The 17,167-nt window shown below is 40.6% G+C and overlaps 1 protein-coding gene across 2 annotated transcripts in view; it reads right to left on the bottom strand.

Moving 5' to 3' along the window:
• RPS6KA3 (ribosomal protein S6 kinase A3) overlaps positions 1-16,008 on the bottom strand; it is a 79,027-nt gene extending 63,019 nt beyond the window's left edge. For both annotated transcript variants that reach the window (XM_065629238.1, XM_065629229.1), the window contains exons 1-2: positions 15,787-16,008; positions 3,001-3,057 (exon numbers count right to left, since the gene is read on the bottom strand). In XM_065629238.1, the coding sequence (XP_065485310.1) occupies positions 3,001-3,057; positions 15,787-15,858 (129 nt within the window). In that variant the 5' untranslated portion in view covers positions 15,859-16,008. The remainder of the gene's footprint in view (positions 1-3,000; positions 3,058-15,786) is intronic.
• Between the last annotated feature and the right edge of the window lie 1,159 nt (positions 16,009-17,167).

Genomic DNA, 17,167 nt, shown 5'->3' on the forward strand with positions numbered 1-17,167 from the left:
AGTCACCATCCCTGGAGGCATTTAAAAGACATGTAGATGAGGCTCTTGGGGACATGGTTTAGTGGTGGACTTGGCAGTGTGAGGTTAACAGTTGGACCTGATGATCTTAGATGTCATTTCCAACCTAAATGATTCTGTGATATTGTGTTGAAACAGGTAGTTTGTCAAAAAAGCAGCAGTTTGGAAATGAAAGTATAGAAAAACGCTTGTACGTAATTCTGCAGTTATCATATCTTGAAAGAGAAATTTGATAGTTGTGGTGGGTTAACCTTGGATGCCTGTCAAATACCCACCCAGCCACTCTCTCACTAACGGGCTCAGCTTTGGCCAGTGGCGGGTCCATTTTGGAGCTGGGAAGAACTGGTTCTGTCCCACATGATGGGCCACCCCCCCCACTACCAAAACCTTGTCATGTAAACCTAATACAATAGATAAATATAATTGCAGCAGATAAAAACCAAAAAAGTTCATAGGAAGAACGTGAAGTTACAAACTCAAACCACAGAAATCATCATCAAGCAATCGCACTAGTTAGAATAAATTAACAAATGAAATATGAACACCTTCCCCAAAAGAAGTGTTCTAGTTCAAACAAGAATTCATGTAAGCACCGTAGTCTGTGTTATGCAGAATATATTAGAACAACCGATCTCCTCCTGGTGTTGCCTTCTAACCACACAAATATTATTCCTTTCTTACTCTTTTACACTGCACTACTTTAGAGTCATCTGTCAGCACTTGCCTTGTTTCTTCACCCTGTCTTAAAGACAGCAGAGCCCTGTACAGTATGAGGAGCAATCAAAAGCAGTTAGATAGTACAAGCTTTTAATCTCTTCTTTTTCATATCAGCTTAAGAGCCACATCTATTACTGGTAAGTTTGAAGACAAGCATGGTAAAGGCAACTCCACTCATTATCTAAACTGGCTCTCTCCATCACTTCAGCAGAGAGAGAAACTGCTATGGTGTTGCAATTATATCCATGCTGCATAGATGGAAACAGCTTTGACCACCTCATCACAAGCTGAAGTCCACACAATATGCAATACCAGCATATGAACTGTGAACTCCAATCAAATGCAGAGTTCCAAAAATTGTGCTTTATTGGTAAGGTCATTTATCACGAGGCCTAATATAAGTCAGATACTACTCTCTGACACAAAACTACAAGTAAACACTGAAGCTGCCATGATATCTGAGTGAAAGTCACAGGCATTGCAATAAGTAACCTGAATTCACTGGCATCTTCACATTATACAATTTTGTAAACTGTAAGTTTGACATGAAGATAAGGAACTTACTCAAATTATCAATGAACTTTCCTGACTCTGATCTTCTCTTTAGCAGCAACCTCTATTCTTGATTAAGGCCTCTCAGTAACAAGAGCAATGGAAACTACAGGTTCACAGTCCTGCCTCACCCCTGATCTTCCACTGAATGACTACCAGAAGCAGGCAGGAGTATGAGCTATGATCTTTTAGAATTTACAGATAGCTGAAATCAAAACAAAACAAAACAAACGAACAAGTTATGGGGAAGAAAGAAAAAAAGGGATAGATATCTGGGGTATATTTTGTGTTCACTTGCTAGTTTGAGCTCAGAGTGATCACTCTACTCCTACATGTGCTTTACAATGCATTAGTTCAGAGCTCTCTAATGCTTACTGTCCAGATCTGATTTACAGCAAAAACTCAACATCTACATTAATAGTTCAGCCGCTGCCTTTGGCTATTCTATTACTACGAAAATTTCACTAAACATGTTTCAGCATTCAGCATCTTACCTGAGGCAGAGAAGGGGTCTTAAGTCACCATCTAAATTGATACAGCTATCATCTTTGAATATCTCCATGCAAACATTTTTGGGGCCCCTAGCCTTGTCAGCTCTGAACCAATGTATAGAAGTTCTCTTCCACTGCAACTTAGCCAAATTAAAATCACAAGAGGAAAGTTGGAATCCACAACAACAGAGGAAAGACTTAGGAAATGCCTGGGCCTCAATGGACTAGCTTTACTATTCTTGAAAGTACTCCAGTGTGACACATCTAAACTTTTCTACTAGAAGCCCAAGAAGAGGACCTAAAACTTTGTGTCTTTATTCTATGGAGAAAGGGCAGAGAAAGAATCTTTCAGGCTAATGAAGATTTATTAAGCAAACAATCTAGTTTTACACAGGGCAATAAGGAAAATATGAAATGACTAATGCTAACAATAAAAAGATACAGGCAGATACTGGCAAGAAATCTTAGGACAGTATGGAAAAACAAAGGTGATGGCTGCTGTTACACCTTGCATATCAAACTACAAGGGGGAAAGCAAAGGTCTACACTGCCAAGGTGAAAGAATCATATTTCATACAGTAAGAGCACATGTGTCTGCAACTGAATCTGTGTGGAATTTAACCATGAGACAATCCTTTGTTGTGACATGACAACAACTGAAACCTTAACTATTAATAAAGCATACTTCTGGAACTCACAGATGTAAAATATTTTCACCTATGCACTGATGAGACTAACAGCAGTCAATGGAAGCACTTTCCTCATTGGCACTAAGAAAAGTAGACAGTAGAAAAGAACCACATGCTTTTAAGGTTGCTAAGAAAAGAAAAAAGGAGCTCAACCTCCCTTCCCATTCAGGAATGCTCTAACTAGCCACATCTTACTACCAAACCTTCTCACTCCTCAACCCAATTGTAACTTCTACCATATTCAGCTTTGTGCTTTCCACAGGAAAGCATCTCTCATGCTAAAAATACTAGGGAGTGCCTATATCATCCAGAAATACTAGGAAAAGAATAAAACTTAATCAGAACAAACAATAGGACAAGACAAGACGACCAGTGAGAGAGAATCTCTCAAAAATATCAGGATCCTAGATTGTACCTCATGTCAAGCAAACCTAAACAACAAAACATTAGTGGCAAACTGCCTGTAAATTAAATTATATCAGTGTGCTACAATATTGTATTATCTATCTTTATTACAACCATCATTTACTCACAGTTTGTGGGTTGATATCATCTTCTCCCATAGGTTCATCCACAATTTGCTGTCCATTCTGTAAAAACAGACACAGCAAGTTACTAGAAATGCTGAATCTGAGTACAGAAATAAATATATTGCAGACGTGCTTTCATGGTATGCTACTGTACAGGGTCAAATGTTCCCTTCTCCATGTTCTATTAAAAAAAAATAGAAAGTAAACACAGAAGACGGCATATTGCTGGCACACAATACCACTCTCACTTTGATCCTGGTGTATTATCAAACTGGATGCCACAGTAAGAAATACATAAAACAATCTGGCATTAGAATCCTTACTACTACACAGCTAGACATTATTTTCCACTACTACAACTTCTGTGAAAGAGTTAAACCTGATGAAGACTGAACAGCAAAAAGCCACAACAAAGAACAGATGAACAGGTTCCTTCTAAGAGCAAGACCTTATGTAGAAACAGTCAGTCCTTACTCTACCACGACGACTTCAAGAACCTTTATAACTACAGTATAGCCTTAGAAAAACTATGAATGCAATGTTAATTTTATTATCCAGCATTTACTACTTTCTGTACTCTTCTCAGGACCATTCTAAAAAGCCATACAAAAACAGGCTTTTAAATGTGAAATTTAGTCACACAGATTTTTAAAAAGCTTAAATACCTTGTTGGTCAACAAATGCTTTATTTTCCTCATCAATGAAAACAGGAGAATCTTTAAGAGACATTTTTCTCAGAAAGACTTAGAATGACCTTGCTTACACAACAAGCATGAATATTAACAAGTTGTAAGGAAAAATATGTATTTCCTAAGTTATAATATGGGATATCACCTGGAGCATTAAATCTTAGTTTGCTCCTAGAGTTTAACAGCAATTCAATATGATTTTAGAAACAAATGAAAAATTATTAAAAATTGTTATATTTTCCATTACCACTGGAGGCAGAATTTAAGTATATTTATGCACTGTTTCCCTAGAGAATACAAGGCCTAATTAATCTATTTTTTCAGAACTTAATTTACTTAAGATAAAGTTACATGCCTATCTGGATAAATATTTTCTAGTAGTTATAAAGTTAAGAAAAGCTGCTCAGAGATTCAGAGATTTTAGCTTCATTCTACACCTTCCTTCCCACAGCTCAGTTTTTCAGCAGACTTCATGCGTGGAACCTTCCTAGCATTTTCCTGTAAAAACTTATCAGTATTCCAGCTTGCACATGGTTGGGGGAGAATCTTTTGTACGAAGTGACAGATTAAACCCTAACAATTTATGAATTCAATTTACAAATATTGCAAACACACTGAATGTTCAATCTCAGATGATTACCAGCTCTCTACTAAGTTTTCTCCTGAGCATTTCTTTTGCTAAAAGATGCAGCTGGATAAAGCTAAATCATGAGAATTATGGATTGTCCAAATATGACACAGGCTTTTTTTTTTTTTTTTTTAAGGGGGTGGGGAGAGTAAGACAGTTCAGCTTCTGATAGCCTATCCAGTGCAGAGTTCTGGCACATGGTAACACCACCATTTTCTCAACTGGCTCCAGGAAGATACTGGAGACTTCTAATATGACTCTAGCCTACTCTAGAAGTCATCTTTCCATGAGGGAGGACTAGTATGAAATCAGCTTCACATGTTATGCATTACTACAGAGGTGAATATAATTTTCATGAGCTCAGTTAAGGGTAGTCAGCATCACAAATTCTAGTTGTACAGCTAAGGGTAATCTGCCAAGATGATGGTCCAAAAAGCCTAAATTCCTCTCACTGTAGCATCTTTTACTTATAATGTACAAACAGTGAATACTGTACTATTCTTCCTTAAGATACATAAAAAGTTGAAATAAATCACCATAAAAATACCAGCTTAGCTAAGTAACAGAAATGAGTGTTTTTAATAGAGCCTATTCTCAAGGAAGCATATTGTGTATATACACATCATTACCATCAAGGCCACAATTCACACACTTTCCCTTTTCTCAAACCTGTGGCATATATTTCAATTAAATTAACATTTGTATTTTAGCTACACATGTCTATATACTGTTCATGCTACAAGATAGTTTCCAAAGTATCTTGTCAATAGGAACGAATGAGAAGAACAGTAGAACCAATAAGACAATTGACTTGAGCTAGAAAGGAGGAGTCTACAATGTCCTAACAACTAATGATGGCTAAACTCTGAGGCCTAGAACAGGGCAACTTGTGTATCAAAGGCATGTGCTCTAAACTGACTTCACATGCAGATTTTCAGAAATAGTGATTTATGCTACAACACCGAATAATAATGTGCATTAACTGCAGGTTAAGTAATAATTTACTATACAGTAAACTTTGATATTTCATGCTTACTATTTTAAGCCAACTGAAACACAGTTGAAAGCAGAACACACTATCAGAGACTTGAGACAAGCCTCTCTTTGAAGACAAAAAGGCAAAATCAACTGCTGTTTTAAAAAAGACTCGAATCTTTAACCTCATTGACTTCTTCAACATTTTATCAGTCTACCAGAAAAAACACAGCAAACTTTTGCATAATGAATTAACTGTTTTGTACAATCTGGTTTTCCTGTGTAATCCTGCATTGCTTTCAGTTGCTTTTCGGTTGAATTCAAGCAATACATTCACAACACACTTATTAGAACTAGGAACGAACTCAAGAAATCAGCATGTGTGCCATGCGGTCAAGTCTGAGCCAGATCACTGGATTAGCAAGATCTTTTTAAATAGGTCTACCCAAGCAATGATTATGCTAAAGGAATCGCCAAATGGTAGAACCAGTTTCTCTCATAACAGTCTGAGCCATGTAAGGTAAAGAAGTATATGTGATTTATGGTTTGCTGGTATATGATACTTTTAAATGGAAAGCAGCTGTGCATTCAGAAAGTCTACAAAGCATACTGCCCTTCTTATGAGTTAAAACATAAAGCCAAAAGGTCTCTATTGGAAGTGGCAATATTTAAATGACTGTGTAGTAAGGAGGTCAGCAGCACACTTAAGAGGTGAGTGAATGAAATAGGTTCCATTTTGCTGGTTGTAGACTTGCTCTAGTATTTAACTAGAACCAAGGGCATCTCTCTATGACATAACAGATTGGAACTAGTAGTCAAATGAATACAGAAGAAGAAAAGGCTGACTGTATCTGTCACATGTACAGGTTGGTCTAATTCAAAAGACAGACTCTAGACCCTGATTATTCTTCAGCTGCACTCCTCCTGTGGTGGGATGCTAAGCACGCAGAACAGATCAAAGATCTGGTTATTTCCAATATTCTGGCTTCAAAGGTAGAACATATTTCAGATGATGGCACAAGAGAACTCTTAAGGGGAAAAAAAAAAAAAAAAAAAAAAATATCACAGAAATGTCCACAGAAAGTTTCTACTTAGACCTAAACATACCAGCAATCAATTCATGCCATGAAAGGAGCACGCATATCCCTCATAACAAAATGCTCTTCCAATTAACTCAAATTCTGTTATCCAGTGGAAACAGTGATGTTAAGTTAGCCACAAATTTCACTCCCAATAGCTTTTAAACCAGTTGTCATATTTCACTAAATTGATAAAAATGAATACATAAACATAGTTGGGTTCCAGCAATTTTCCCAAAGGCACATGGACAGGAACACAAAAGAGATCCTACAGGTTCCCTAACTGAGCATAAAGCAGACAAACATCAGGGAATCTGCACCAGGCTGTTGGAACATGAATGTCCCCCATATGAACCAAGAGAACCTCTGACACAAAAGACAATAAATGACATAACAGGAAATCAACCACCAGTATTCCTAGCAATCAAAAATTACAGGTTTAAACCCACCAAACTCTTACTGTATAATCAAGCACTGGATTTTCCTAGCAAAAAGACAGTTCCACTTCTTGACCAGTAAAGCACACCCATAAATCACTGCACTGGAAGGGACCAAGAGGTAGCAAGTAGTGGCATATGCTAGGGTACCGGTATAAAGAAAATCTAGTAACACTAAACCCTTTCTAAGAAAGGAGTACATCGACAAATGTAGTCCACATCTCACACACAACCAATTAACCACTTTTTGTGAAGCAGGGAATATCCTGCACTCTACACACTACAAATACATATTGATCTGCAATCTTAATGTCACTTTTTTTTTTTAAATTATGGTTGCAAAATGTACTGCAAGAGATTCAATTCACCTCAAAAGTCTGGCAAAACTGTAGTATCTTGGGCACAATAAACCTAATGCTGTTCCCATCCATCCTTCTGATTTAGCACTGGGCTCACACGGATGAACTTGTATGTAAAATACACCATCTAGCATCTGTAACAGAAATTTGAATGTACCAATTTAGTGCAGAATATCTTATGTTAATAATAATTTTAAGTATCCATCATTTACATAACTATTTTTTACAACTATCTAAACTATATTAATTGAAATATTAATTGGACAAATCATTATGTTTCCTGTAGTGCTCACTTTTTCCTATTTTCTGTATCAGTTTCATCAATAATATTACAGACAGTATACGCTTGAAGTTTTTAGATTTAGTTTAGTATCTGCATTCTCATATTTGATTTACAAACCAAAGTTCTGCTAATTTGGACTTACTTCCCTGAACTTTATGTTCTTTCCTACAGTCTTAACAGATTTATTTTTTTTTAATGAAGGACATAAGTTTGCCTCCAAAGCTTCTTCAACATCAGACATACATCTTCTTCCTCCCCCGAACCATCTCTGCTTTGTGTTTAGACTATTGCTAGACTATTTTGGGATGTCTAAGTAGCCTCTCTGCCAACTATTTTAACTTTTTTAGCCGACTATGCTTGTCAGTTATTTTAAAACCCCTTATGAAATTGATACCAGTTACAACTTTTGGTATAATTCTTCTGCCATTAACCTCAACATTTCCTAAACATTAATACTGGGCTTGAGCATTTAAGTTAGTAACCAGTCTTGATACTATTAATAGAGTTCAGTATGTTATATAACTATTGACCTTTCCATGTAATTGGTACTTTTTAGGAGAACCATACCCCCCAACTAAAATATAATTTAAAAAACTGTTATATTCTTACACTTAATAATTGGACAAATCAAGAATTATGAACTATGTATCAATACAGGATGATGTTTTGAACACACAAATAAGCAGACAAGATAAGATGTCTGAAACATGCCATTTAAAAATCATCATCTAGAAGTTATAACATGCCAATGAGTAACACAGGCGATGATTTAACTATGCTTTGGAATTATAATTTAAATAAATTACCTGGATAAGTCTGAAGTTTATCCCAGGTAATTTCTAGCTTTCAGCTGCCACAGTCTTATCCAATAACTTTTAAACACAATTATAGGGTTTAACAGATTCTTCCCCCCGCCCCCCATTTAAGCCTTCTGAAATAAAGTTTAGGATACAAAAAATAAGTATTTCAAAACACAAAAGAACTTCAAGTATTATTTATTATTTAATCATTAAAACACTGGCCATATATAGATCAGAGCACTTATACTCTGGTCAAGGTACTCTCAACTGGCAGATAAAACTCAAGAAATGTGTGACCCTTGAATTGAGTAAAGCTGTAACAATGCTGCTGGTTTGTTTCAAAGCAGCACAGACTAGTTTCCCTACTGAACATTCGTAACAAATTTGCTGTTAGCAACGCAAGGTGCTGCATGGAACTACATTCAATAAAAGCCTTCTGAACTGTAGATGCTCAAACTTGCTATTCTAAGCAGCAATGAGCTACTCCGAGAAAAAAATTTGTAGGTCCATTGAAAAATAGTTGAAACTAGACTTGAGGGGACCTTGAGAGGTCATCCAGTCTATCTCAGTACACTGAGGCATGATCAGCTAATCCCACAATGTTGCTCACAAGAAGTTTATGTGTAACCCCTTCTTAAATCTTCAGTAATGGAGTTTTCAGAATGTATTCCAGTGCTTAACTAAAATACCAAGCTTTACTAGGATCCGAATTAATGACTTATGCCCTAACTCCTGAGCTGTGAAGCCACGCTGATCCAAAGCACTTACCTAAATCCTGATCTGATTAAAATTTATTATATGCAAGTAGCAGAAATGAGCTATCATCTTAGACTTCTTTAACTGTTCTCTCATAGCAGATATACATTTTGCATACACTATGTTAAAAATAGTACATGCAAGTATTAAAAAGTCCTTAATTAAAAAAACAAAAACAAAACAAAAACACCCTAAATACAGGAGTCTTTATTTCTATGAAACTTAAAATTACTACAAATATTTATTTTATATAAAACTTTGTTACTTCAAGCTCCATTCATTGCACATAATTTATTCTAAACTTCATTGACTAAGGTGACTGACTTCTTCCTTTGCTGAGTACTAAAAGAAACAGCAAGACATGGAAACTTGCCATTTCTGTAGATAATCAACCTCAGATATTAACCACTAACATGCAGATCATTTAGGTACAAAGCCATTATTTCCTTAAGTTGGGATACTTGGGCAACTTTAACCAAATGATTTCGTAAACCCTGCCTACTTTATGCTACCACTTTCTTATCTGCTGTGACTCAGTATAGTTTAACAATATAGAAAAGCAGTTCCCTTTCCTCCACTGCAATGCTTTCCTTGGCACTGGCATTCTGGCATTTGTCCAGCCCTGTGCCAAGCCAGGCCAGAAAAGGAAACTAAAAAAAAAAAAAAATTAATTAAAAAAAAAGTTTACGGTTCTCAGTCTCTGAATTAACTCAGTTTAAAGTCAGAAAAGTGCCAAGGCATTAGTCAAAATGCCAGACATACAGTATCATAAAATCTTTGTCCAGGCCAACTCCTTTCTGTAGCTAATACAAGCTCCAAATCATGTATGTTCATTTGTTCAGGAAAAAAAAAAAAGACAGGGAAGTGAAGTTATTACACTTAACACAGCAATCCAGCAGCCTCAGTAAAAACAACAAAACCAAACCAACAAAAAAAACCCCAAAACAACAGCAACAAAAACACCAACTAAAAAAACCCCTCCAAATACATAATCTATTCCCCCTTCACTTACTCCAAAAGGAAGACGACACATACATGTAGAAATCACTCACTTCAATATATCCAATAACTGCTGCATACATGAAAAGAAAAGAAATTCCTTCTTGGCTCACACACATCATCTTAAGAGTGACTCCAGCACCTGACAGCGTACAAATCTTATTACCAAGGCTGTATTTGCAGAAGGCAGGGGTACACACTTCACTTTCACTGCCCTCTGCAATCCCAGCCCCACCGTGACGCCCTGCCCGGGCTCCTTCCCAAGGGGACCAGGGCACCCGCAAGGGAGAACATGCCAGGTCCTTGCCCCAGGAGTCAGGGGCACCCGAGGGGCCCAGCAAGGCTGCGGTTCCTTACAATGCAGACACGGGTTTTCAGACACCAGTTGGTTTCTTAGAATCTCTCTGCATGATAAATGACAAAGGTTGAAATTTAATGCTGAAGTCAACTAAAGCAGTACTCGTTTATCATCATTTAGCTATTTTAATAAATTCTTCTGAGAGACTCAGCTATGGAACAACTTCACCATTTCCTAAAATTCAGGATTTTCAAGGTGACTACACAACAAATGTCATCCGCTGGAAGACAAAAGGAGAAAGACTCTCCATTAAGTGAAAAAAAAAAATTAACATGCAACTCTAAGATATAACAGTAATTTTGGCAACCATGTTTTGTAAGGAATAATACAAATAATATTAATCATGATCTGATTACACACTGAAACTAGCACCTTTTGAGCCTGCAGGACAATGAAGATTTTATTTTTCCAAGCTGTGTTTTGCTGGACATTTAAAATCACAATAAAACACCATTTCTCCACAACTTCTGTATATACTTAAGCATGTTCCAATAAATTAATGCTTGAAATTAAATCTTAAATGGAAATGTAATTAATTTAGTTACATGGAGCCTTAGAAATTGTGTCAGAAAACAGATCTAGGTAATAATAATGTATGTAGAAGATGTGCTACCTTTTATACAATTGATTTTTTCTTTTTTTTTTTTTTCTTTAAGGCAGCACATTTCCTCATAAAAGAGTCAAGTAGAGCACTAGGCTTACCACAGGGGGTTCCTTACATCAAAGAGAACATATGGTAACTGTTAGTGATAAGAATGAGCTAGCAGTTAACTTTGTGGTTGAGCCACTGGAGTAGGTCCCTCGAAATCGGAGTTCACCTCCTAGCTCTAGAACAGACCCCATGAATTATGCTACATGAACTCACTAAGCTGTTGAATTTCATTTTCCCATCTGCTACACAGGATTTTTTTTCTCCCTCTGTTTCCAATACATGAGGCATTTAACCTTATTTCAGAGACTAAGGAGAGAATAAGTAGCACAGTAACACGTATGCAAGCATATAGCACAATACTGGCAGTAATCAACCACTTCAGTTTGTCTAAATTTAAAAATTCCCTTAAGATATTCTAACTTACTGAGTTCTACTGATTAAATTATTCCCTTGAAAGTCACCAAGAATGAAAAAAATATTACAAGGTTTTACTGTTGCCTGAAAAACTGCTTAAAAGTTTCACTATTGGAATAAGGCTATGAATTTTATTTGGAAAAAAACAAAAAACAAAACAAACAACCCACCCCCAAAACAAAACAAAAAACCCCACACCAAAACACAAAACCCTCAAAAACCAAACACCACAATAAACCACAACTCAAAAACAGTATCTTGAATGATACTGCCCACTGCCAAGATCAATCAACTCATAAAGCTAATATTTTTGATGTGCAGAAATAATTAAATGCCCACCTTAGTCTATGTATCATTGAGAATCAAGCATTTCAAATGTCAAAAAACTGCACTTAGTATGACAGATCAAAATCAATTCAAATACAACAGACATGCCTTTAAATGTGTCAGTCTGCTTGTATCTGCTTTGCATTAGATGTCGCAGCTGTGGTGAGAAATATTACGCACGCTATACTGAACAAAACAATAACAAGCTAAGAACTGCTGATGTCATAAGAAAACTACAGGAATGCTTCAAGAAGTCAAAATCAACACCTTTTGCGAGGAAACCAAGAGCTGCGGAGCACACACAATACTGCATGAAGGTACTGAATTCAGCAGAGTAAAGCACCTGCTCCCTCCCACTCCACCCAGCTGACAGCATGACATAGTAGGAATGTATTAACTAAGAAACAGTAAAGGTAAAATTGTACCATTAAGGATCTGAAAAAGCTGAAAAAAATTCCACACACCTAAACATCTTTCACGCAGGTGATATGTTTGTCAAGACAGTATTTACACATACATAGCATGTTTTCTGTCTATCACAGTAGTTTGTGGAATACAGAGTGAACTGTTTATTTAGATGAGAATTAAATGGCAAATTGCCGCTTTTAACCCATTGTAAGATAATGTCACTCCACAAATCTGTGAAAAACCCAGACTTCAGAATGCACTGTACTGACAGTAGATAGGTTTGAGAAGCGACAGCTGAGTGTTGGAGCTAATTCTGCCTATAATGGAGAGATGACAGATAGTCACCAAAATCCACACAGACCAGTCCATTTCGATGATTCCACTTTGGCTTTGAATTGTTTACCTGTGTGGGCCATACCAGAAATGACTGTAAATAGAGCCTTTGTCCCTGTGGAACTTAAGTACAACACTGATTACACAGACTGGTACAGAACGTAAAGACAATCACAATCACAGCTTCATGGCTACAGGTGGCAAGACATCTGATCAATTTCAGATTGCACACCAGAGGTGTACATTGACAGAGAATGTCATATGGACATCAGAATTAAATTACAAAGCAAAAATTACATTATACCAGATTCTCTGAAGCATCAGCATGACCTTTAGATGTTAGCACTCCTTATCTCATGCAAGGTTCAAATAATTCTGGATACAGAAGATAACCAAGGAATTCTGCAAAGGGGGATCCATACCATCTACTTTGACACCTAAATAGGTGATCATAAATTCCCTGTCAAGAGCAGCGGAAAAAACTGAACTTTCTCCGCAGCCAATTTAGAGCACCTAAATTAAAACTCCTAAAGATAGATGGCACAAATGCTTCCCAGAAAGTCTAACAAATGGCATCTCCTTATGATGGCCAGCTCTTTCAACATACTGGTGTCCAAAATTTTGCTGCCGTAACTATTCATTCTCCTCCAGTCGACATTAATATGCACAGCTGGGAGTACACATCAAAGGATCAGGCTAGTTATTCAGGCATTCACATACAAACTCATCAATACTTAATTTTCTTGAAAGCAGATAACTTGAAACAACAGGCACATTCTTACCATGAAAAACAAATGTATGCTTGTTAACTATACTGTATTCCAATGTAATGGTATTCTATGCTTCCTACTAAATTTGCTCACACATCACAGGAAATCGCTTCCTCAGTGGTACCAGTATAAAACCAAATGCAGGACTGCAAGTGGAAACAAATGAAAAATTAATCCAATTAAAACCAAGTTTTTAAGACAAGGAAGATGTCTGAGCTGACTTTTAAAGCTCGGTAATTTGTAATTTCATATCAATAACACAATGTTACAAGAACTGTGTCAGCAAGTCTGAGCGGTTATCAGAAACTTTTTATCTCACTCAGTATTACAGCTAAAGATATTATTAGTATCAAGCTGTGACTCAAATCAGAATGAGTTTCCAGGTGGATGTAAAAAGTACTTTTGTCCAAGGATACTATTGCAGGATACAGTTTGGTATTAGTATATTGCTACGCTACAGAAAAACACAACTCGTGCAAATTGAAAATGTAAGTTATGTATTTAGGTCATTTGTTTACGTATTTGACTTAAACTTATCTATTTTCACTAAAATATCTTTTCTTAACAACTCATTTCAGGTAAGCAATGTTTCTCAGTTTACCTTTTAAGGGTCACCTGAGAAGCTTTTACAGGTGCAGTCTGGTCTTTTCAAGAACTGAGTGTTTATTCTAGACTAGGGCCTTAGAGTGCAAACCTGTCAGTTCATTGCTGTTTCATGTTTTATTAGTGGTCCTAGAAGATTTTTTGGTGATAAACTGCTGTAGACTCATGTCAGTATAAGTGTTTAACTATTTTTTTTAGTAAGAGGTAAAATACACTTGTTTCAAGAAGTTTATGACAGCAGTTTAAAACCAAATAATGTCAGAAATACCCTAAAACAAAGTAAAATCAATCATGCACACACATTCCAAATAATGTAATTTCTTTTGCTACCTTCCCAGCATATATGCCATTGTTGAAGTTACACAGGCTATATGTAGTGAGCATGGAATACTAATGTAACAGTGAAGATATTTTCTCTAAATCATTAGTCTAATTGGTCTTGAAGAAACATCTCCCCACCACCTTCTCCTCTGCCCTCAAGCATCATACTGAAATTGTAGTTACTCTCCATTTAAAAAAACCCTCATCTAAGATCACCACTTTAGAAATCAGTAAATAACTGGCAAGAATTTAAAAGCAACTACAGTAGCTGGCAAGAATTTAAGACAGATCTGCCTGTCAGATCAGAATTGCAGTCTTCTGACCCCCAGAAATGCAGTCACTTTAAGGAGAAGGAAGACAAGACAAATATTAAAAGGAGAGATACTTCTGATACTGCAGAAACTTTGCATCAGTTCCTCTTTGCTCCACTCACTTAGGAATAAGTCCTAACCTTGCGACTAATTGTTGTAAACTGGCCTGAGTCCATGCCATTCAAATTCGGCATCACTTGAAGCAGCCTGGCTGCATATCAGCTGGAGCAGATTCAGGTAGAAGCTGCACTGTCAGAGGAAGCTACTTCTTTTCAGATGGGAGTCTGGTTGCAAACTAGCACATGCATTGTGGGCTACGAGGGAATCACAGAGCAAGCACAACTGACTGTGTAGGTGTAGTATTGACATAGATCCAAACCAACACAGTAGTACACTCTAGGAAAAAATGAAAGTAACTGAAGGCATCTATGGCCTCGGTGAATCTAATTTCCAGCCACTCTCATTATCTCAGCCCAGGAAAGCTGACACGCGTCCTGCCTAACAAGGGCAGCAGCACAACACGAACTCCCCGCTACCGACAGCGGGAAACCACACTGCTCTGCATCCCAGGGATGTTCCCAGAAACGCCGCCAAGCACAAAGCTTCGCCCATGCGAAACGTCCCTGCGGTTTTCCAAACGCTTGCGAAACTGCAGAGACAACCCCATCGCGCTTAGATAAGGGGGCAGCGGCACCCGGGCGGGGACGGCCCTTGGCCACCGTCGGGGGGAGCCGCGGCAAGGCGAGGGCACCGGGCAAGCCGAGGGCAGGCCCGGGAGCCCCCCGGGCCGTGCTGGCGGAGGCGGCGGGGCCGCCCCGGGAAGGGAAACTCGGCGTGACAGTAACCAGACACCGCGCTGGAACAAAAGCGCCCGAGTCGGCCGCCGCAGAAGCAGGTTACTCCCTCCCGGGGAAAGGGGCGGAAGGGGAGGGAGCGAGCCCGGAGCAGCCCGGTCCCGTGAAACACGCCCCGAGTCCCGGCGCGGGGGAGTCCCGGCCGGTCCCGGCCGCGAGGCAGTGCCCCGCAGAGGAAGCGGCGCGCCGGGGCCGGCCGGCAGGCGCCAGCGCTCACCCCGAGCGGCCCGGGGGCTCGGCGCCCCGTCCCCGCGCCGGGCCGCTGTCCCCCGGCTCCCTCCCGCCCCCCCCGCCCGCAGCCGCGGCGCTGCCCGCCCCGAGCGCCCGCCAGGGGAAACTCTGCCCGTCCCTTGAGCGGCGCCGCCGGTGGGAGCCCGGGTCCCGTCGCCTCTTCACAACTTTCCCCGCAGCTCCCCCCCCGCCCGCCGCGTACCTCGGTGCTGCTCTCGGCTGTGCTCTCCACAGCCATCTTCTGCCACGGGTCCGCCAGCTGCGCCAGGGGCATCTTCCCCGCCCGGCTCCCGCAGCCTCCGCTCTCCGCTTTCCCGCACCGAGGCGGGGGAGGCGAGGCAGACAGCGAGCCCTCCGAAGGACGCGGGACGCTCCGGCTGGCTCTAGCGGCGACTGCTGCCCGCTACCGCCGTCCGTCCCTCCTCCCGCCGCCAGGCGGGGCCGCGCTTCCGCCCTCCCCCCGGCCCACCGCTCGGGCCTGGCTTCCGCTCGCAACATGGCGCCCGGGCCGTACCTGCGCGGCTGATGGCGCCTGCGCGCCCCACCGCCGGGCGGGCCCGCTGCCGCCGCGGCCCTCACCGCCCGCAGGTGCTGCGCTGGGCCGCGAGGCGGGGCGGGGCGGCTCGCTGAGCCGGGCCGGGCCGGGCCCCGGGCGTGGGGGCAGTGAGGCGCGCCCGGCTCAGCGGGAGGCAGCAGCCGCGCACAGCGGAGCCGAGGCGAGAGTCCGGATGGACCGGGTCAGCCGCGGTTATGCCGCCGCGCAAGGCCGGCGGGCGGGGGAAGCCCTCGGTGACCGCGGGCAGCGGGGCTCCCGGGGTGAGGTCCGTCCGTACTTCGCCGGGTTCCAGCCTCAGCCGGTTTTGCCCAGCGCTGTGGTGGCGGGCAGCCCCGCCGGGCTGAAGGGCGACAGCCGCTCTTGATACGAAGCGCCCGTGTGGGGTTTCCCCCCCAGCGCTGCCGCTGCGAGGTTCAGTCAGGCCGGTCCCAACGGAAAGATGAAAAGTTTGTTTGCATAAACAGCAGAGCGGATGGAGAACCTGGGAGGCGAGTGAGTACAGGGCGGAAGGCATGGTGTTGTGCAGAATGTCATTAGGCAAAGAGGGAGAAGAATTGAGATGCAGGAATTTGTTTGGGGAGCAATACTATTTACATAGTGGTTGGACTGCTTGAGTAAGAGTTGCCTCGAAGCAGGAAAGTCATGCTTCTGCAGGCCAAGAGACATGAAGATAAAGATGTCAAAAAAACCTCCACAGGTTCTGAAAACAGCCCTTATCTTAGAATCATAGAATCATTTAAGTTGGAAGAGACCCTCGGGATCATTGAGTCCAACCATAACCTAACCTAACTTAGCATTAAACCATGTCCCTAAGAACCTTGTCTAAATGCCTTTTAAACCCCTCCAGGGGTGGTGACTCCACCACTTCCCTGGGCAGCCTGTTCCAATGCCTGACAACCCTTTCCATGAATAATTTTTTCCTAATATCCAATCTGAACCTCCCCTGGCACAACTTGAGGCCATTTTCTCTTGTCCTATCACTTGCTGCTCAGGAAAAGGCTACAACCCCCTCCATGCTACAACCTCC

The sequence above is a fragment of the Caloenas nicobarica genome, chromosome 1 (assembly GCF_036013445.1).
Source record: "Caloenas nicobarica isolate bCalNic1 chromosome 1, bCalNic1.hap1, whole genome shotgun sequence".
In the NCBI taxonomy this organism is placed as follows: Eukaryota; Metazoa; Chordata; class Aves; order Columbiformes; family Columbidae; genus Caloenas; species Caloenas nicobarica.